The 21,694-nt window shown below is 48.9% G+C and overlaps 1 protein-coding gene across 4 annotated transcripts in view; it reads right to left on the bottom strand.

Annotated features, from left to right (window-relative positions):
- PPP6R2 (protein phosphatase 6 regulatory subunit 2) overlaps positions 1–21,694 on the bottom strand; it is a 277,099-nt gene that overhangs the window by 155,823 nt on the left and 99,582 nt on the right. For all 4 annotated transcript variants that reach the window (XM_073579254.1, XM_073579253.1, XM_073579256.1 and 1 more), the window contains exon 10: positions 11,128–11,280. In XM_073579254.1, coding sequence (XP_073435355.1) covers positions 11,128–11,280 — 153 coding nt within the window. The remainder of the gene's footprint in view (positions 1–11,127; positions 11,281–21,694) is intronic.

The raw sequence follows: 21,694 nt of genomic DNA, 5'->3' as shown, positions 1-21,694 counted from the left end.
CAAAAGGCTCTTGAATGAGTTGAAAATAAAATACTATCAATACTTGAGTAATCGTTTAGTTAATTTGTGTTGCAAATCTGTAGTGTTGAATATATGATGTGAAATGTTTTTATGTGCAACACAATCATTATAATTTGTTATAACTAACCACAGTTGGTAACTATGCCCAGGCAACGCCGGGCTCTTCAGCTAGTAATCTTATAAATGTGCCCCTGTGAATGGCTGTGTCTGACTGTGCAGGAACATGGTTGAATATAGTAAAACTCCTGGGCAGAGGAGGAAACAAAAGAGTATACAGACAGGACCACATAGGATCGTAGCGGATTCTTTCTGTGAAGTAAAACAAGTTTTTAAACAGGCAGGGAAGTGTTTTTTTTATTACAATAGAAGCAGCTGCGATCCTATGCGGTTGTGTCTGTATATTAGCTTTTGCTTCCCCACTGCCCAGGAGCTGTGGTATGATCAGACCATGTTCCTATACGGTCAGAACCCGCCAATACACAGTACACAAGCAGAGGCACATGTATAAGATTATCTCAGCACAGGAACATTTTTTTTTAGCCCCTTAAGCCCCAAGGGTGGTTTGCATGTTCATGACCGGGCCAATTTTTACAATTCTGACCACTGATTCTGACATTGTTTTCTCGTGACATATTGTACTTCATGTTAGTGGTAAAATTTAATTCAAATAACTTGCGTTTATTTGTGAAAAAAAAAAATGGAAATTTGGCGAAAATTTCGCAATTTTCCAACTTTGAATTTTTATGCCCTTAAATCACAGAGATACGGCACACAAAAAAACTTAATAAGAAACATTTACCACATGTTTGCTTTACATCAGCACAATTTTGGAACCAAAATTATTTTTTTGTTAGGAAGTTATAAGGGTTAGAAGTTGACCATCGATTTCTCATTTCATTTTTGCAACACCATTTTATTTTTAGGGACCACATCACATTTGATGTCACTTTGAGGGGTCTATATGATAGAAAATGCCCAAAAGTGACACCATTCTAAAAACTGCACCCCTCAAGGTGCTCAAAACCATATTCAAGAAGTTTATTGACCCTTCAGGGTGCTTCACAGGAATTTTTTGAATGTTTAAAAAAAAAATGAACATTTAACTTTTTTTAACAAAAAAATTACTTCAGGTACAATTTTTTTTATTTTACCAAGGGTAACAGGAGAAATTGGACTGCAAAAGTTATTGTGCAATTTGTCCTGAGTACACTGATACCTGATATGTGGGGTGGAACCACCGTGTCAGCGCATGGCAGAGCTCAGAAGGGAAGGAGCGCCGTTTGACTTTTTCAATGCAAAATTGGCTGGAATTCAGATCGGACGCCATGTCACGTTTGGAGAGCCCCTGATTTACCTAAACAGTGGAAACCCCACATGTGACCCCATTTTGGACACTAGACCCCCCCAAGGAACTTATCTAGATATGTGGTGAGAACTTTGAACCCACAAGGGCTTCACAGAAGTTTATAACGCACAATTAAAAAAATCATATTTTTTCCACAAAAATGATCTTTTCACCCCCAATTTTCATTTTCCCAAGGGTAAGAGGACCCTAAAAGTTATTGTGCAATTTGTCCTGAGTACGCTGATACCCCATATGTGGGTGTAAACGACTATTTGGGCGCATGGCAGAGCTCGGAAGGGAAGCAGCGCCATTTGACTTTAATGGCTGGAATTGAGATCGGACGCCATGTCGTGTTTGGAAAGCCCCTGATGTGCCAAAATAGTGGAAACCCCCCACAAATGACACCATTTTGGAAACTAGAACCCCAAAGGAACTTATCTAGATGTGTGGTGAGAACTTTGACCCTCCCAGGGCTTCACAGAAGTTTATAACGTACAGCCGTGAAAATTAAAAAAATCACATTTTTTCCAAAAAAAAAATGATCTTTTCACCCCTAATTTTTATTTTCCAAGGGTAACAGGACCCTAAAAGTTATTGTGCAATTTGTCCTGAGTACGCTTGGAAGGGAAGCAGCGCCATTTGACTTTTTTGGCTGGAATTGGGATCGGACGCCATGCTGCGTTTGGAAAGCCCCTAATGTGCCCAAACAGTGGAAACCCCCCAGAAATTACACCATTTTCGAAACTAGACCCCCCCACGGAACTCATCTAGATGTGTGGTGAGCACTTTGAACCCCCTAGTGCTTCACAGAAGTTTATAACGCCCGGGCGTGAAAATAAAAAAAAAAAAATCATTTTTTCCACAAGCATGATCTTTTAGTCCCCAATTTTTTTATTTTCCAAAGTGTAACAGGAGAAATTGGACCCAAAAGTTGTTGTCCAATGTGTCCTGAGTACGCTAATACCCCATATGTGGGAGAAAACTACTGTATGGGCACACGTCGGGGCTCGGAAGGGAAGTAGTGACGTTTTGGAATGCAGACTTTGATGGAATGGTCTGCGGGTGTCATGTCGCGTTTGGAGAGCCTCTGATGTGAAACTGTTGAAACTCCCGACAAGTGACCCCATTTTGGAACCTAGACCCCCCACGGAACTTGCCTAGATGTGTGGTGAGCACTTTGAACCCCCCCCCTCCCAGTGCTTCACAGACGTTTATAACCCCCGGGCGTAAAAATAAAAAAAAAATCTAATTTTTTTCCACAAAAATGATATTTTTGACCCCAATTTTTTATTTTCCTAAGGGTAACAGGAGAAATTGGACCCCAAAAGTTGTTTTGCAATTTGTCCTGAGTACACTGATACCCCATATGTGGGATTAAAACACTGGTTGGGCGCATGGCAGAGCTTGGAAAGGAAGGAGCACCACTTGACTTTTTCAACACCTGATGTGCCCAAACAGTGGAAACCCCCCCAATTCTAACTCCAACCCTAACCCAAACACACCCCTAACCCTAGCCCTAACCCTAGCCCTAATGGGAAAATGGAAATAAATACATTTTTTTTATATTATTATTTTTCCCTAACTTGATTTACTATTTATGGCGGTTTTTATGTTTGGCAGCTGTCACACGCTAAAAGACGATTTTTATTGTAAAAAGGAGATTTTTGTGTACTCACCGTAAAATCTCTTTCTCTTAGCCTTTAATTGGGGGACACAGAACCTTGGGTGTTATGCTGCTGTCCACTAGGAGGCGACACTATGCATAATCTGAAAAAGATTAACTTTGGCTCCTCCTCTGCAGTATACACCCCTGGACGGCGTCAGCCTTCTCCAGTTTTGTGCCAAAGCATAAGGAGGAACGTAACCAAATAACATAACCATGCCTGTAAGAAGGCTACTATGTACGAGCTCAAGAACAATATGAGAACTCAACAGGAAACAACGGCCCGTAAGGACAACAGGGTGGGAGCTGTGTCCCCCAATTAAAGGCTAAGAGAAAGAGATTTTACGGTGAGTACACAAAAATCTCCTTTACTCTGTCGCCTAATTGGGGGACACAGAACCTTGGGACGTCCCAAAGCAGTCCCTGGGAGGGAAGCAGTGGACGAATATTGTGCTGACAGTCCCCTAGACTTGGGGTACTGCCGCCTGCAGAACCAGTCTACCCAGGCTCGCATCCGCTGAGGACTGGGTATGAACACTGTAGTGTTTCGTAAACGTGTGTAGGCTAGTCCAAGTGGCCGCCTTGCACACTTGTTGTGCCGAAGCCTGATGCCGAATGGCCCAGGAGGCCCCTACTGCCCGTGTAGAGTGTGCCGTGATACCGGCCGGAAGAGGGGAACTGTTAAGTCGGTAGGCCTCATGTATGGTGGACTTGATCCACCTGGCAAGGGTAGCCTTGAAAGCCGGCAACCCCTTGCGACTACCTTCCGTAAGAATGAAGAGGGAATCGGATTTCCGGAAAGGTGCAGTCCTGGACACGTAAATCCGCAATGCCCTGACTAGGTCAAGCGTATGCAGAGCCTTCTCCACTCTATGGACCGGAACCAGGCAAAGGGAAGGCAGTGAAATCTCTTCGTTAAGGTGAAAGTTGGACACAACCTTCGGTAGGAAGGATGGTACCGTGCGGAGAACCACCTTGTCCTGGTGAAAGGCTAGGAAAGGTCGTCTGCAGGAAAGTGCTGACAATTCCGACACTCTGCGTAACGAGGTGATAGCCACTAGAAAAACCACTTTCTGAGACAGAATGGAGAGTGGAACTCCTCTAAGAGGTTCGAAGGGTGGAGCTTGCAATGCTGTCAGGACCAGATTGAGGTCCCACGTATCCATCGGACGTTTGTAGGGAGGAACCAATCGGGAAACTCCCTGGATGAAAGTCCTTAATTGCGGTTTAATAGCAATGCGCTTTTGAAAAAGGACTGAAAGCGCCGACACCTGACTCTTAAGCGAACTTAAGGATAGCTTGGCATCTAGGCCCGATTGAAGAAAACCTAGTACCTTCGGGAGGGAATAAGGGAGTGGGACGTGTCCATGAGATTCGCACCAAGAAAAGAAGGCTCTCCAGGTACGATAATAGAGCTTGGCGGAGGCAGGCTTCCTTGCCCTGATCATAGTTGCAATGACTGCCGGTGAAAAACCTGCCTGGGTTAGAATCCAGGTTTCAAGGGCCATGCCGTCAAATTAAGGGCCCCTGAATTCTGGTGGAAGAACGGACCTTGAGACAGAAGGTCGTGGCGGTCGGGTAGACGCCAGGGGGCGTCTGCCGTAAGTTGGACGATGTCGGCGTACCAAGTACGTCTGGGCCAGTCTGGCGCGATGAGGATGGTCGGAACTCCCTCTTGCTTGACCTTCCTCACGACCCTGGCGATTAGGGGGAGGGGTGGAAAAATGTACAGGAGTCGGAACTGGGACCAGTCCTGGACCAGGGCATCCGCTCCGAGCGACCGCGGGTCGTGTGTCCTGGCCATAAAATTGGGAACCTTGGCATTGAGATGGGATGCCATTAGGTCCACATCCGGGGTTCCCCATCGTTGACAGATCTGGTAAAAAATCTCGGGATGGAGAGACCACTCCCCCGAGTCCATTCCTTGCCTGCTGAGGAAGTCGGCTTCCCAGTTTTCTACACCCGGAATGTGTACCGCAGAAAGTACCGACCTTGTGTCTTCCGCCCAGCGGAGGATATGAGCCACTTCTCTCATCGCCTGGGCGCTGCGGGTCCCGCCTTGGGGATTCACGTATGCCACAGCCGCGGCATTGTCCGACTGTATCCGTATGTGCGAGGCTGCAAGCAAGTGATGAAAGGCTCTCAGTGCCAAGAGAATGGCCCTGATTTCCAGAACATTGATGGGCAATGTCACTTCCCTCGGTGACCACTTGCCCTGTGCCCTGTGATGTAGGTGCTCCGCCCCCCAGCCTGTCAGGCTTGCATCGGTAGTCAGGATCTTCCATTGCCCTGAGAGGAATGGCTTCCCTCGTGTAAGCGAGGTTGGTTTGAGCCACCAATGCAGGGACCTCCTGGTTGATGACGTCAACCTGAACTCCCTGTCGAGGGAGAAGGGGTTCCTGTCCCAAGATCTGAGTATGGCTAGCTGAAGGACCCTGAGGTGAAACTGGGCAAATGGCACTGCCTCTATTGCTGCTGCCATCCTGCCGAGGATTCTCATGGCAAACCGGAGAGATCGAGGAGGACTGCGAAGGAGTGTGCGAACTCCCAGACGGATGGCCAGTGTCTTGTCCTTGGGAAGGAGCACCAGGCCCCTGGTGGTGTCGAATACCATTCCCAGGAATGTTAGAGTCCGAGATGGGATGGTCGACGATTTCTGTAGGTTGACTAGCCATCCCAGGCGACTCAGAGTGTCTAGAGTGATTGAGACACTGACCTCGCAGTCTTTGAAAGTGGGAGACTTGACGAGGAGGTCGTCCCGGGACGACTAGAATGCCTCTTGAGTGCAGGACGTCCATGGTGGCCGCCATGACTTTGGTGAACGTTCTTGGAGGCGTGGCGAGTCCGAACGGAAGGGCGACAAACTGGTAGTGGTTTTGGTTGACCGCGAACCTGAGAAACCTTTGGTGGGCGGAAGCAATTGGTATGTGGAGATACGCATCCTGTATGTCTATGGAGGCGAGGAATTCTCCCTGCTCCATGGATGCAATGATGGACCGGAGGGACTCCATGCGGAAATGACGGACCCGTACGTAATTGTTGAGCTGTTTTAGGTCCAGTATGGGTCGAACGCCGCCTCCTTTCTTGGGGACTACGAACAAATTTGAGTAGAATCCTCGGAATCTCTCGTTCGCGGGAACCGGCACCACAACTCCTGATTGAAGGAGAGAGGAAACCGCTTGGTGGAAGACACGAGCCTTTTCTGGTGGTGTTGGAGGAACAGAAAGGAAGAACCGGTTCAGTGGAACGGAAGTGAACTCTATCTTGTATCCGGAAGACACTATTTCCCTGACCCACCTGTCTTCTGTAATAGGCAGCCAGACTTGCTGAAAGAGTAAAAGTCGGCCGCCTACTGGTGGGGTGTCTTCCGGAGGTCTTGAGTCATGATGAAGTGAAGTTCTGAGGTTTTCCTCCCTTGGGTTTCGCTTGGCCTGCTTTCGACTGCCAAGCCCTGTCCGGTCGCTGCTGCGTCCGTGGGTTGTCTCTGCGTGGAGAACGGTTGCGGTTTTGCACTGGGCGCGAAACGGACCAGCCCGAGGAATTCCGAAAGGATCGGAATCGCGTCTGGTTTCTTCGTTTAAACGTGCGTTTCAGTTTTAGTTGAGGGAGAGAGGTACTCTTACCCCCGGTGGCATTGGCTATCATGGTGTCCAACTTTTCGCCAAAAAGTCTACCAGTAGAATACGGAAGTCGCGTGAGGGACTTCTTTGAGGCCGCATCCGCTTTCCATTCTCGCAGCCAGAGGATGCGTCGGATCGTGATGGCGTTTGATGCTATTCCCGCTACACCTCTGGCGGAATCCAGGGCTGCATGAATCATGTAGTCTGCTACCACTGCCATCTGGACCGCTTGGTCCGAGAGTTCAGGATTTGAAGCCTGAAGACCCTCCTGTAGTCTTTTGGCCCAAGCTAGGATGGCCTTGGCTGCCCAAACTGAAGCAAACGCAGGGCCCAGAGAGGCGCCTGCCGCTTCGAAAATAGAACGAGCCATGCGTTCTACTTGCCGGTCTGCTGCGTCCCTGAGGGTTGAGCTATCCGGCAGAGAGTAAAGTCTGCACTGCTAGCCTAGAAACCGGAGGGTCCACTTCAGGTGGATCTGCCCATTGTTTGGTGTCTTCCTGTGGGAAGGGGTACTTCGCTTCCAGATATTTGCGATTAGCGAATTTTTTGTCAGGCTGCGCAAACTGTTTGGTAAGTATTTTCTCAAACTCATCGTGATTAGGGAAGACCTTAGGTGGTTTTTGAACACTTTCGAAGCAAATCCTATGTTTTGGGACTTCCGGGGGCGACTCTGGAATTTTTAGCACCCGATGAATAGAAGAAATTATGTCCTCAACTAGCGCTGTATTGCTAGGGGGAGAAGGTACCACGGACCTGACCGTTTCATTATCTGAGTCGGAGTCACAGATGCCCTCCGAATCCTGTGCCTCACTAAGGTGATCCCTGGAGGGCGACCTGGGGCGGGGGTCTTCTGTGGTGGGGGATCTCTGTAGTAAATTGCACTGTCTGTCTGTGGCAGGGGACTGCCCAGGAGACCTGCAATGACGCCGTCTCTCCCTAGAGGGGGACGACCTTGTGCTATAGTGCGACTCAGGTGATCGAGACCTGTGAGTCCGCTTACGTCTGTGAGAGTCGGAAGCAGCATGTTCCTGAGACAAGCTGTCCGTTTGCTGTGTACCGTCCATAGCCGGGGCCCGACTCTGCAGAGCTTGCAGCAATGTAGCAGTTAGGTTGTCTATGGACTGTGTCATGGACTGAGACATCTGAGTTGCCCATTCCGGCGTGGCCTGTGACACTGAAGCGTCAGTAGGGACTCCCTGGGGTTCTGACCCAGAGTTCTGGATGCAGTCCCGGCAGTGCGGATACGTGCTGCCACTAGGGAGCGTGGCTTTGCAGGCTGTGCAGAATGCATAGAAACATTCCTGCCTGGTTCTCTTCCTTGAGCCCGGCATAGTGCACAGAGGCTGGCTATAAGGGATCGTACAGGGGTGGCTACGCAGAGGGAACCCACAGAAAGCCTTATAGGAAGTATAGATTCACAGCTGAGTAATGAGAACCCAGCTGTGAGCTTACCCCACCGGTGTGCCCCTAGGTCCAGCGCCGACAGATCCAAGTTCTGTGCCCCCCCCGGAGACCGCTGTGATGCTTCTCTCCTGGATCTCATCCAGAAAAAATGGCCACCGGGGCTCTGAGGAGAGGGAGGAGGGGGCGGAGAGCTGAAAAGGGCGCGCTGGGCTGTGTAAAAACGCCCCCTTTCTGCCTCAATCCGCCCCTTCTATGACACTCCAGTGTGTCATTTTGGTCATCCGGGGGGCGGGCCGGGGGGCGGGGAAAAGGCGGCGGCTTCAGCTAGGCCGAAGCTGCGGTCTAAATTTGAAGCCTGATGCCCAGGAGGGCTCCAGAGCGGCGCGGTAGTCCGGGGGGGGGGGCGGATTTGTACCAGACCCCCCCCAGAACGGTCGACTGGATAGCGGTGGGGGTAGCAGGGGTAGCGGTTTTTGTATGGGGGGCCCCTGAAGGGCTATGGAGCCGCTGCTGCTGCAGAGACAGGGACGCAGCAAAAGCCCTGTTTCTGCTGTGCCATCCAGTCCGCACCCTCCCCCGGCCCCCACAGGATCCCTCAGCCGGCCTGGGGTCCCTGGAAGCTGCGGAATGCTGCCTGATCTCCGACCCTACCGGAGGCGTCTCAACCTAATACCCCCTGCGGGGGATTAGGGAGGGTGCGTCTGTCACCGTCAGGGGGTCTTCATCCTCGCCTCAACCCAGACCAATTGGGTGTTGGGGAAGGAGGGGGGTCTCGACCTCGAACCAGGACCTGAGGGACTGGGGAGGGAGCGACATGGGGAAAAAACCACCTCAACCTCAACCGGGTACCCCTAATAGGAGGAGGGAGCCATGCCGGGAGTCTTGCTGGAGACCCACTTTTCTTCATCTGCATTTCCGTGAAAAAAAGGAAAAAAACGGAAGAAAAAAGGTGTGCCTCCTTGCAACACTAAGCAAAAACTGGAGAAGGCTGACGCCGTCCAGGGGTGTATACTGCAGAGGAGGAGCCAAAGTTAATCTTTTTCAGATTATGCATAGTGTCGCCTCCTAGTGGACAGCAGCATAACACCCAAGGTTCTGTGTCCCCCAATTAGGCGACAGAGTAAATAGTTTTTGCATCACCACATTTTCAGAGCTATAATTTTTCCATATTTTGACCCACCGAGTCATGTGAGGTCTTATTTTTTGCGGGACGAGTTGACGTTTTTATTCGTACCATTTTCGGGCATGTGACATTTTTTGATCGCTTTTTATTCCGATTTTTGGGACGCAGAATAAACAAAAACCAGCATTTCAAGAATTTCTTTTGGGGGGTGGCGTTTACACCGTTCCGCGTGCGGTATAATTGATAAAGCGGTTTTATTCTTCGGGTCAGTACGATTACAGTGATACCTCATTTATGTTGTTTTTGTATGTTTTGGCGTTTTTATGCAATGAAAACTATTTTATATAAAAAATAATTATTTTTGCATCGCTTTATTCTGCGAGCTATAACTTTTTTATTTTTTCGCTGATGATGCTGTGTGGCGGCTCGTTTTTTGCGGGACAAGATGACGTTTTCAGCGGTACCAAGTTATTTATATCAGTCTTATTGATCGCGCGTTATTGCACTTTTTGTTCGGCGGTATGATAATAAAGCATTATTTTTTGCTTTGTTTTTTATTTTTTAAGGGGTTCGCTAAAGGGGTTACGGTAACTAATGTGACAGTTTTATAGGGCAGGTCGTTACGGACGCGGCGATACTAAATATGTGCACCTTTATTGTTTGTTTGCTTTTTATTTCCAAAAAAATGAATTTACTAGGGAATTTTTTTTTTTTTAATTTATTTAGCGATTTTTTAAAAATTATTTTTACACTTTTTTTTTTTTTTTTTTACTTTATTACATTGTCCCAGGGGGGACATAACTGTCATGTGTGAGATCGCTGATCTGACACATCACAGATCGCTGCGACAGATCAGTGATCTCACACAGGCAGTGCAGCAAGCTTCCTCATGCCTGCGCTTTGCAGGCACTGACGAAGCCGGCTCCCTGCAGGACCCCGAAGGTCCCCGCCACCATATTGGATCCGGGGACCTGCAGGGAAGGAGGCCCCCGCAGCAGCGCTGCACATCGCGCTGCTGCAGGGGTCTCAGGGAAGCACGGAGGGAGCCCCCTCCCCGCCGATGCTTCCCTAAAACCCCGGTACACTGCGATCATGTTTGATCACAGTGTGCCAGGGGTTAACGTGCTGGGGGTGGTCCGTGACCGCCCCTGACACCTAGTGACGGGTGTCAGCTGTGATAATCAGCTGACACTCGACCGCGATCAGCGGCGCTCACCCCGTGAGCGGCACTGATCGCTATGATGTACTATCCTGTCCTTGGGGATTAAGTCCCAGGGCACATGGACGGGATAGTACGTCATATGGGAGAAAGGGGTTAACACATCCCATTGTGGAATTTATTTTTATTCCAAGATCTATTGACTAAAGTATTTTGTTCATGGGACAACAGTTTTAAATCCTCAAACTATAGGCCCCCCATAAACATTAGATGACCGTTGTCTAAACCTGCTGATTTTACCAGAACTGGTTGACCATCTGATGTGCCTCCTGACACTATCAAGAGATGAAGTCAGAGTGGACGATGATTGGGTAATAGAATTTCAACAAAGGCTACTTTTGTTATCAGCATAAATGGCTGCAACTTTCTCCACTCTACCCACTGTAAAAATATCAACACTAGGACAAAATGAGTTGGGATGGATTGCTGTCTGCTGAATGACAAATCTTTTCTCATATCAATTCTTCCTTTACATTTATGGACAAACACATTGGCCCTGGGCAATTTATCATTTTATTCTCTTTCCAAAACCTGATATAAACACAGACATGTACAGGAGAAGCAAAAACACGGTCCTTTCTGCAGGGACGTCACATGTATTGTGTCGATATAAAAATAAAATAAAGGATGTAAACATAACAAGAACATTTATGTACCTCTATTCATAACAAATATATTATTATCTTGACAGCATACCATAAAAATAATAATGAATAATTCTCAGAAACTTACAAGTAATAGATCCATGGTCCGGAGTTTGCAGAGCTCCTGGTTAATACTGGACGTATTGGCTTGAAGCAAGGCAGCAATGAGGCGAGTAGTGTGAAGACGGGCATTTCCCAAAGGTTCTTCCAAAACACCAATGGTGGTCAAGATAGATTCTTTCTGCATTGAAAAAAAATTTTTTTGATCTTTTTGTAAACTCCATTTTGAAGATCAGAATAAGAATTTGAGGCTATAAAAATTTATTTTTCGTCTTTAAATTCAGTGAACAATTCTTCCACAATTTGCGTAAAAACACTGGCGGACATGCCTTCCATTACATTTTAGATATTCTTTTTTTTTTTACGTGCTCGACAAGGGGGGCCTGGTCTAAATGGAAAAATGTTGTGATGTATACAGAAGGGGACAGAGGTTGGAATGTGCCCCCAGTGTGCAAGAAATCTGTCGCAAATTATTGGTGAAAAATAAGACAACCAAGAGATGGTGTTAACTTAGACTAGACAGCCAAAAGATGACCCAAATTTATAAACACTTGGATTGGTTTACAAAAGCAGTTTAGCTTTCAGACAGTTTACACATGGACTGCACTGTTTTATAATGAGGTAGATTCCTGAAAATGATTTTAGACTGTTAGACAAAACTCCTGGTTTTAATTAGTTTGCGCTAGAATTCGTTTTTAAATCAACTAATTTTTCTTGAAAAAATCCAGATACCAATTTTCCATCTTTCAAATAACATAAATGAAACAATGATTCCATAATATAAAACGAAGACAAAGTAACTAAACTTCAATTCCCTAACCCACCCTAAACCCAGATCTCAACATTAGAGAGAGGACCATTTTCAGATCAGTTCTAGAATAACGGAGTGTCTCGTTCCCGCTTCTCAGCATGTGACTCGGGGTTGCGCCAGCAAGGGTTAATCTATCTCCTCTCACTCAGTCCAGCATTCAACTTCTGTCCTATTCTGCAATGGGAGCATAAATCACACCCTGACACAGACCACACACCCCACCTTCATACAGGCTGCCACCACACACCGAACACACAGACGATGAGTTCCGGAAGTGCTACTACTACTGTCTGCCGATCACCCACCAGGATCATACACTTCAAGGCTATGGATTCTTTCAGATCATACAAGGTTCAAACTTATTAAAATTTCAAATTATAATAGAAAAGGTACAGTGCTTGCAATAAAAGGATATAAAAATGTGGAAATAAAAAGTGACATACAAACATGCAAAACAGTTATAAAAATAAAAGAGACACTTACAGGAATATCTAAACTTCGCAGTCTGGTATTCTGCTTCCTTGGGGGGGGGGGGGGGGGGATATGATATGGATCGCATCAGTTTGGCTGCCCCTCAAACTGTGAACAACGTTCTTTTGTGTAGGGACTAATTTATAGGTTTAGCCTGGAGATCAGATTTCTAGACCAGCCTCTCATGTTAATATTCTAATTCCTGGTTTGTGACTCGACCATGGCTATTTCTTTATCGCTTCATTGGGGGACACAGGAAACCATGGGTGTTCGCTATGCTGCCACTATGTACAAAAAAGTTAGCTCCTCCTCCGCAGTGTACACCCCACTGAAAGGAACTAGGATATTCAGTTTAGCTTAATGTCAGTAGGAGGTGGACACGGGTCTTTCATTAGACCCATATCTACCTCAGTGTGCGTTGTTCCTTTTCAGGTTCCCGGAGGGATACAGCGTGAACAGTCACTGCTGTACTCCCACGAAGACACTATGAGTACGGCGTGTACTGCCACCCCGTATCCTCATACGTCTACTCGGCAAGACCAAGAGCCCCTAACACAGAAGCATGTTCAGGTGATCCGATCATCGGTCCTTCCTCAGTCTCCCACCCACTCACCCACCAGAGCCTGTCGGTTGGAGTAGAAGCGGATGTCCACATAACAGCATTTCGCATGTCCACGCTATCCCGGATGGGGAAGTAGTTTTCTCGCTCTCCTCCCAGGTGCCAGCGAAGGAGTAAAAGAGAAGCCAAGAAAATCGAAGAGAAGTAAAAAAAACCAAAACAAACATTTTCTTTGTTTCTAATAGAGGGCTTTAGGAGTCTATCCCCTTATATCACATATACCTTTGCAGCGGTTTTAGGACCCTCCACTCCGCTCCCCACGCTCCGGCAGTCACCAGCTGTTCTCCAGGTCCTGGCTTCACTTGGGCCTACTAGCAGCGTTGGGCATTAGGGGGTCCTTCCCTTTAATTCCGGGGGTACTGGGGGCAACAAACATCCCTTTCCGAAGTTTTGAATGCCCTCCGTGCCGCTCCCTCATACTCCGTCGGTCACCAGCCGTAATCTAGGTCCCGGCTTCATTCGGGCCTAGTTGCAGTGTTGGCTCTGCCCCCTTCCTTCCCTGCACTTTGGGCAAGCTTTTCTCCCGCCTGTCGCTGGAGGCTTCCGGACTGTGGCTAGCCCCGCCCCCTCAGCTTCTTCTCTCTGCCTGGAGCCGGCACCATGTTTCCCCTCTAGCCCCGCAGCTTGGCTCTACCCCCCTCCGGCCGCAGAGCGGGCTCTTTCAGCGTGCATCCATCCCTGCAGTGCACGCTGTTACCCTCTCGGTCCCTGTCATTCTTTTTGTGGTTGCCATTTTTCCGGCTTCTGCATCCAGATGGTGGCCCTCTCCCTGCGGGACTTACACCTTCAGCGCTAATGGCCCTACAGCATGACAGCAGAGTTTCACCCGGCACCTGGACCTGGAAGGCAACACTTGATCCAGGTAACAGGCGGGGTGCGAAGTATAAGCCAGACACAGCAAACAGTTCAGACATACTACACTATCTGCAGACTCAGTGATTGCTTCTCCATCATTCCCTGGGGCTGGTGCATTAAGGGGCATTAAGTGCTCTAGAGCAGGACAGTGACTGGTGTAATAAGTGCTCTGGATCCGTACAGTCACCGGTGTTTTAAATGCTCTAGAACAGTGCAATCACTGGTGTAATAAGTGCTCTAGAGCAGGACAGTCACTGATGTAATAAGGCTCTAGAGCTGTACAGTTACTGGTGTAGTAAATGCTCTGGAGCAGTGCAGTCGCGTAATGAGTGCTCTAGTGCCGGGCAGCCACTGGTGTAATAAGGCTTTAGAGCCGTACAGTTACTGGTGTATTAATACTCTGGAGCAATGCAGTTGCTGATGTAATGAGTGCTCTAGTGCCGGGCAATCAACAGCAATGGGTATTACAGTACTCCCAACACTCTGCACCCTCCACAGTGAGAGGGTCCTTTATAAGTCATGCCGTACACCGTTTGCTCTGTAGAGTTTTCTCTTGCAGACTCCTCTCAAAGTTTTCCATTATGTCACACTGCTGTTGTGATTCTGCTATTACACATCTGTACCTTGATTTCAGCGGAGCATGTAACAGCCATTATTCTACACATACAGATGCTAGTGCCCTGGCACATCATATACTTATACGCTCACAGGCACTCTCCCTGCATCTCCCCGCAACCCCTCTCCTGATGCTAGCATTACTCTGCAAGCAGAGAAGTGAGCTGCTTCTACCCCTTCACAATTGCAGTGCTGGGGGGGACCAACTTCCAGCTGTGTAAAAGTCTGTATTCTCCAGCATGCTAGCATTACTCTGCAAGCAGAGAAGTGAGCTGCTTCTACCCCTTCACGACTGCAGTGTTGGGAGGGACCAACGTCCAGCTGTGTAAAAGTCTGTATTCTCCAGCATGTCAGCTGTGGCTCAGTAGACAAAGAAGTTGACCACAAATCGCAGGCCCAAGGGTTTTAACCCAGTTGCAAAACAGAGAGTAGAGTTTAGTCTCCCTCTGATTCCAAGCTTAGAGATTGGCCTTCTGGAGAAATGACTGTACAGGATATACCTCAGCACAGACTCCGTGATGCAGCTTACTACAAGTAAGGCCGTTATTATACCTAATGCCGTCATGTATCCAGACCTAGACTGCAACACAGAATTGGCTCTCTCCCATACCCTTCTCCAGAGTTCTCTCCACTCTAATGTAGTCGCAGGATGCTGAGAGTCAATCGCAGCAGTACTCTTTCCGCTATCCAGGTTTTTACGCACCACCTACCAGGTACAGTAGCATAGTTTGAAACTGTCGTATTTTCAGTGGATCGAACGGGTCTTGAATGGACTGCTGCTGTGGTACTGTTATTCCGTACTGTATCAGGTGAGTCACAAGCATTTTCCTTCATGTTCCCCGCGTTCTATTGCAGCAGTACTCTATCCACTATCCAGGATTTACTGGAGTCATCTAAAAGACACTTAGTCGATACCCGCTGACTTTCCAGTGGTTCTGATGTGCCCAAAGTCAAATGCTGCATCAGTCCTGCTCTTCTGTCCTAGCAGGTGAGTCAGGAACGCCCTCTTTCTCGTACCTCAGGGTCTTTTGCAACATCTGCCTAGGCTCTCTTCGATTCACCTCTCAGGGAGAGGCGCCCGGTATTCATTACTCCTGGTTGGCTGCAGCAGCGGTTTCAGTCCACTTTCAGGTTAGTCACAGACACCTTCTGCTGCGTGTTTCATGGTCAATAACATCTGTGGTCATTTAACAGAAAATCTAACACGTACACAGGGAGGATCTCAGCGGTAGCATGAGTGGCCAGGCCACTTTCAGGTAGGTCAGACACGCTGGTGTCACGTACCAGATGGTCGCAGTTTTTCCTTTGGCCATGCACTGGGTCCTGTTTGCATGTTGCTCACCAGGGGCCTGTCATCACCATCTGATTATTTGGGCCTAGCACTAACTATCCGTAGGTCAGTTTATAGTGCTCCTCAGGCTATATTTATTGTCCAGTGCGTTACTGCTACCATAAATAATTTACCAATTACAGTTCATACGTTGTGGCTGTCTCTACTGAGTCATCATCCATAGGTATACCATGATTCATGACCGTTATCTGTTCTGTCCTACGGGCCTTTGAGCTACCTCAATACCAGAGCTCCCTATCTATATGTCGGTACTTACCTCTTCTTTCTTACAGACACCGGATAAAGCCTCGAGCAGCTCTGGGATTTTATTTCCAAGGGTGGCAGCATCAGGTTCTCCCATCTTGGACAAGAATTGGATCTCACTCTGCGCACACATCAACCAGTGGGGAACGCTGCTCCAGACCTGAATTCAATGAAGAGTTTGGTGATAACAGATTTCTTCCTTCAGCAGGATTAGTATCTTTTTCACTAGTATCTTTGGTGTGTGATGTCTTATACTTAGGTAAGTGGATCCACACACTACAATCCTCTCCCTGCTCCAAAGGGACCAGGACACATAGGGTCGACAATGCTATCATAGCGAAGGATGATCTTCCTTTCGTCTGTCAAGTGGTTTCTGAGGTCTATGTGCTCTTTCCTAGGGCTTACTTTCCATGGAATTAACATACTCCATGTTTTCTTCATGGACTTTCCTCCTTCGACTGCTCATATTTTACTGTATCTCCCAACACCCATCTGGATCCTCATCCCTGTACGCTTGAGTTATACCGTCAAGTCGTCCAGTGGTTACGTTCTACCTGCTTAGACGGGCAAGCTGTGGTCTCTTCAAACGCTTCTCCTGTTCTGAACCGTTTTGTTGGTCTAAATAGAGCCTACATCGCTGTAATGTAAACCAGGGACCACCCGAGGTCCGCTTCAGTACGTCTTCAGCATCTTGCCATCTACCAGGTTCACAGTTGCCTTCTCTCAAGTCTTTCCTTGTTAATTCAACTTAATGGTGTTCCTTGTCCTTTTCTCAGAATCCTTACTCCAGCCGCTTCCAAAGAGTGAGTGCCTCGGTATCCTATATCTCTTCTCTCCTGAGCTCACTGCGATCTGGACCACTTCTCCGGCTATGGTTCCTCCAGTTTCCAGACTTTCCACCAATATGGTCCTTCCTCTCCCAAAGGGAGCATTCCTTAAGGATGTCAACATCAGACTCATACTCATTGGCAAAGGCAACCTTTGAAGCATCTGTCGCTGCATTGTGCCCTGCATTTGCCTACACCTGGAAAGCAAGTTTATAGTCACAAAGGCTAAGATCTTCCTCAGGGCATTCTTTCTAGAGTCAGGGCATTAGGCCGCTATCGAGGACCAAATTACCCTGGCAGAGAAAAGGAGATTTTTGTGTACTCACCGTAAAATCTCTTTCTTTTAGCCTCTAATTGGGGGACACAGAACCATGGGTGTTATGCTGCTGTCCACTAGGAGGCGACACTATGCATAATCTGAAAAAGATTAACTTTGGCTCCTCCTCTGCAGTATACACCCCTGGACAGCGTCAGCCTTCTCCAGTTTTGTGCAAAAGCATTAGGAGGAATGTAACCAAATAACATAAACATGCTTGTAAGAAGGCTACTATGTACGAGCTCAAAGAACAATATGAGAACTCAACCGTAAACAACGGCCCATAAGGGCAACAGGGTGGGAGCTGTGTCCCCCCAATTAGAGGCTAAGAGAAAGAGATTTTACGGTGAGTACACAAAAATCTCCTTTACTCTGTCGCCTCATTGGGGGACACAGAACCATGGGACGTCCCAAAGCAGTCCCTGGGTGGGAAGCAATGGACGAATATTGTGCTAGCAGGTCCCTAAATTTGGGGCACTGCCGCCTGCAGAACCAGTCTACCCAGGCTCGCATCCGCTGAGGACTGGGTATGAACACTGTAGTGTTTCGTAAACGTGTGTAGGCTAGTCCAAGTGACCGCCTTACACACTTGTTGTGCCGAAGCCTGATGCCGAATGGCCCAGGAGGCCCCTACTGCCCGTGTAGAGTGTGCCGTGATACCGGCTGGAAGAGGGGAACTGTTAAGTCGGTAGGCCTCATGTATGGTGGACTTGATCCACCTGGCAAGGGTAGACTTGGAAGCCGGCAGTCCCATGCGACTACCTTCTGGAAGAATGAAGAGGGAATCAGACTTCCGGAAAGGTGCAGTCCAGGACACGTAAATCCGCAATGCTCTGACGAGGTCAAGCGTATGCAGAGCATCTTCACTCTATGAACCCGGAACCGGGCAAAGGGATGGCAGTGAAATCTCCTCATTGAGGTGAAAGTTGGACACAACCTTCGGAAGGAAGGATGGTACCAGACGGAGAACCACCTTGTCCTGGTGAAAGGCTAGGAAAGGCCGTCTGCATGAAAGTGCTGACAATTCCGACACTCTGCGTAACGAGGCGATCGCCACTAGAAAAACCACTTTCTGAGACAGAATGGAGAGTGGAACTCCTCTAAGAGGTTCGAAGGGTGGAGCTTGCAATGCTGTCAGGACCAGATTGAGGTCCCACGTATCCAGCGGACGTTTGTCGAGAGGAACCAATCGGGAAACTCCCTGGATGAAAGTCCTTACTTGCGGTTTAATAACAATGCGCTTTTGAAAAAGGACTGAAAGCGCCGACACCTGACTCTTAAGCGAACTTAAGGATAGCTTGGCGTCTAGGCCCGATTGAAGAAAACCTAGTACCTTCGGTAGGGAATAAGGGAGTGGGACTTGTCCATGAGATTCGCACCAAGAAAAGAAAGCTCTCCAGGTACGATAATAGATCTTGGCGGAGGCAGGCTTCCTTGCCCTGATCATAGTTGCAATGACTGCCGGTGAAAAACCTGCCTGGGTTAGAATCCAGGTTTCAAGGGCCATGCCGTCAAATGGAGAGCCCCTGAATTCTGATGGAAGAACGGACCTTGAGACAGAAGGTCGTGACGGTCGGGTAGACGCCAGGGGGCGTCTGCTGTAAGTTGAACGATGTCGGCGTACCATGCACGTCTGGGCCAGTCTGGCGTGATGAGGATGGTTGGAACTCCCTCTTGCTTGATCTTCCTCACGACCCTGGAGATTAGGGGGAGGGGTGGAAAAATGTACAGGAGTCGGAACTGGGACCAGTCCTGGACCAGGGCATCCGCTCCGAGCGACCGCGGGTCGTGTGTCCTGGCCATGAAATTGGGGACCTTGGTATTGAGATGGGATGCCATTAGGTCCACCTCCGGGGTTCCCCAGCGTTGACAGATCTGGTAAAAAATCTTGGGATGGAGAGACCACTCCCCCGAGTCCATTCCTTGCCTGCTGAGGAAGTCGGCTTCCCAGTTTTCTACACCCGGAATGTGGACCGCAGAAAGTACCGACCTCGTGTCTTCCGCCCAGCGGAGGATATGTGCCACTTCTCTCATCGCCTGGGCGCTGCGGGTACCGCCTTGGTGGTTCACGTATGCCACAGCCGTGGCATTGTCCGACTGTATCCGTATGTGCGAGGCTGCAAGCAAGTGATGAAAGGCTCTCAGTGCCAAGAGAATGGCCCTGATTTCCAGAATATTGATGGGCAATGTCACTTCCCTCGGTGACCACTTGCCTTGTGCCCTGTGATGTAGGTGCACCGCCCCCCAGCCTGTCAGGCTTGCATCGGTAGTCAGGATCTTCCATTGTCCGGAGAGAAAGGGCTTCCCTCGTGTAAGCGAGGTTGGTTTGAGCCACCAATGCAGGGACCTCCTGGTTGACAACATCAACCTGAACTCCCTGTCGAGGGAGAAGGGATTCCTGTCCCAAGATCTTAGTATGGCTAGTTGAAGGACCCTGAGGTGAAACTGGGCAAATGGCACTGCCTCTATTGCTGCTGCCATCCGGCCGAGGACTCTCATGGCAAACCTGAGAGATCGAGGAGGACTGCGAAGGAGTGTACGAACTCCCAGACGGATGGCCAGTGTCTTGTCCTTGGGAAGGAGCACCAGGCCCCTGGAGGTGTCGAATAACATTCCCAGGAATGTTAGAGTCTGACTTGGGATAGTCGACGATTTCTGTAGGTTGACTAGCCATCCCAGGCGACTCAGTGTGTCTATTGTGATTGAGACACTGACCTTGCAGTCTTTGAAAGTGGGAGACTTGATGAGGAGGTCGTCCAGATACGGGACGACTAGAATACCTCTTGAGTGCAGAACGTCCATGGTGGCCGCCATGACTTTGGTGAACGTTCTTGGAGCCATGGCCAGTCCGAACGGAAGGGCGACAAACTGGTAGTGGTTTTGGTTGACCGCGAACCTGAGAAACCTTTGGTGGGCGGGAGCAATTGGTATGTGGAGATACGCATCCTGTATGTCTATGGAGGCGAGGAATTCTCCCTGCTCCATGGATGCAATGATGGACCGGAGGGACTCCATGCGGAAATGACGGACCCGTACGTAATTGTTGAGCTGTTTTAGGTCCAGTATTGGTCGGATGCTGCCTCCTTTCTTGGGGACTACGAACAGATTTGAGTAGAACCCTCGGAATCTCTCGTTCGCGGGAATCGGCACCACAACTCCTGCTTGAAGGAGAGAGGAGACCGCTTGGTGAAAAGCACGAGCCTTGTCTGGTGGTGTTGGAGGAATAGAAAGGAAGAACCGGTTCGGTGGAGCGGACGTGAACTCTATCTTGTATCCGGAAGACACTATTTCCCTGACCCACCTGTCTTCTGTAATAGGCAGCCAGACTTGCTGGAAGAGTAAAAGTCGGCCGCCTACTGGTGGGGTGTCTTCCGGAGTTCGTGAGTCATGATGAAGCGAAGTTCTGAGGTTTTCCTCCCTTGGGTTTCGCTTGGCCTGCTTTCGACTGCCAAGACCTGTCCGGTCGCTGCTGCGTCCGTGGGTTGTCCCTACGTGGAGAGCGGTTACGGTTTTGCGCTGGGCGCGAGACGGACCAGCCCGAGGAATTCCGAAAGGATCGGAATCGCGTCTGGTTTCTTCGTTTAAACGTGCGTTTCGGTTTTAGTTGAGGGAGAGAGGTACTCTTACCCCCAGTGGCATTGGCTATCATTGTGTCCAACTTTTCGCCGAAAAGTCTTCCAGTAAGATACGGAAGTCGCGTGAGGACTTCTTTGAGGCCGCATCCGCTTTCCATTCTCGCAGCCAGTGGATGCGTCTGATCGTGATGGCATTTGATGCTATTCCCGCTACACCTCTTGCGGAATCCAGGGCTGCATGAAGCATGTAGTCTGCTACCACTGCTATCTGGACTGCTTGGTCCGAGAGCTCGGGATTTGAAGCTTCAAGACCCTCCTGTAGTTTTTTGGCCCAAGCCAGGATGGCCTTGGCCGCCCAAACTGAAGCAAACGCAGGGCCCAGAGAGGCGCCTGCCGCTTCGAAAATAGAACGAGCCATGTGTTCTACTTGCCGGTCTGCTGCGTCCCTGAGGGTTGAGCTATCTGGCAGAGAGAGTAAGGTCTGCGCTGCTAGCCTAGAAACCAGGGGGTCCACTTCAGGTGGATCTGTCCATTGTTTGGTGTCTTTCTGTGGGAAGGGGTACTTCGCTTCCAAATATTTGCGATTAGCAAATTTTTTCTCAGGCTGCGCAAACTGGTAAGTATTTCCTCAAACTCATGGTGATTAGGGAAGACCTTAGGTGGTTTCTGAACACTTTCGAAGCAAATCCTATGTTCTGGGACTTCCGGGGCCGACTCTGGAATTTTTAGCACCCGATGAATGGCAGAGATTATGTCCTCAACTAGCGCTGTATTGCTAGGGGGAGAAGGTACCACAGACCTCTCCGTTTCGTTATCTGAGTCAGAGTCACAGATGCCCTCCGAATCCTGTGCCTCGCTAAGGTGATCCCTGGAGGGCGACCTGGGGCGGGGGTCTTCTGTGGTGGGGGATCT

Source organism: Dendrobates tinctorius, unplaced genomic scaffold (assembly GCF_039654945.1).
Source record: "Dendrobates tinctorius isolate UK_male_01 unplaced genomic scaffold, ASM3965494v1 ptg000062l, whole genome shotgun sequence".
Taxonomy (NCBI): domain Eukaryota; kingdom Metazoa; phylum Chordata; class Amphibia; order Anura; family Dendrobatidae; genus Dendrobates; species Dendrobates tinctorius.
This window is presented reverse-complemented; position numbering and strand designations above follow the sequence as displayed.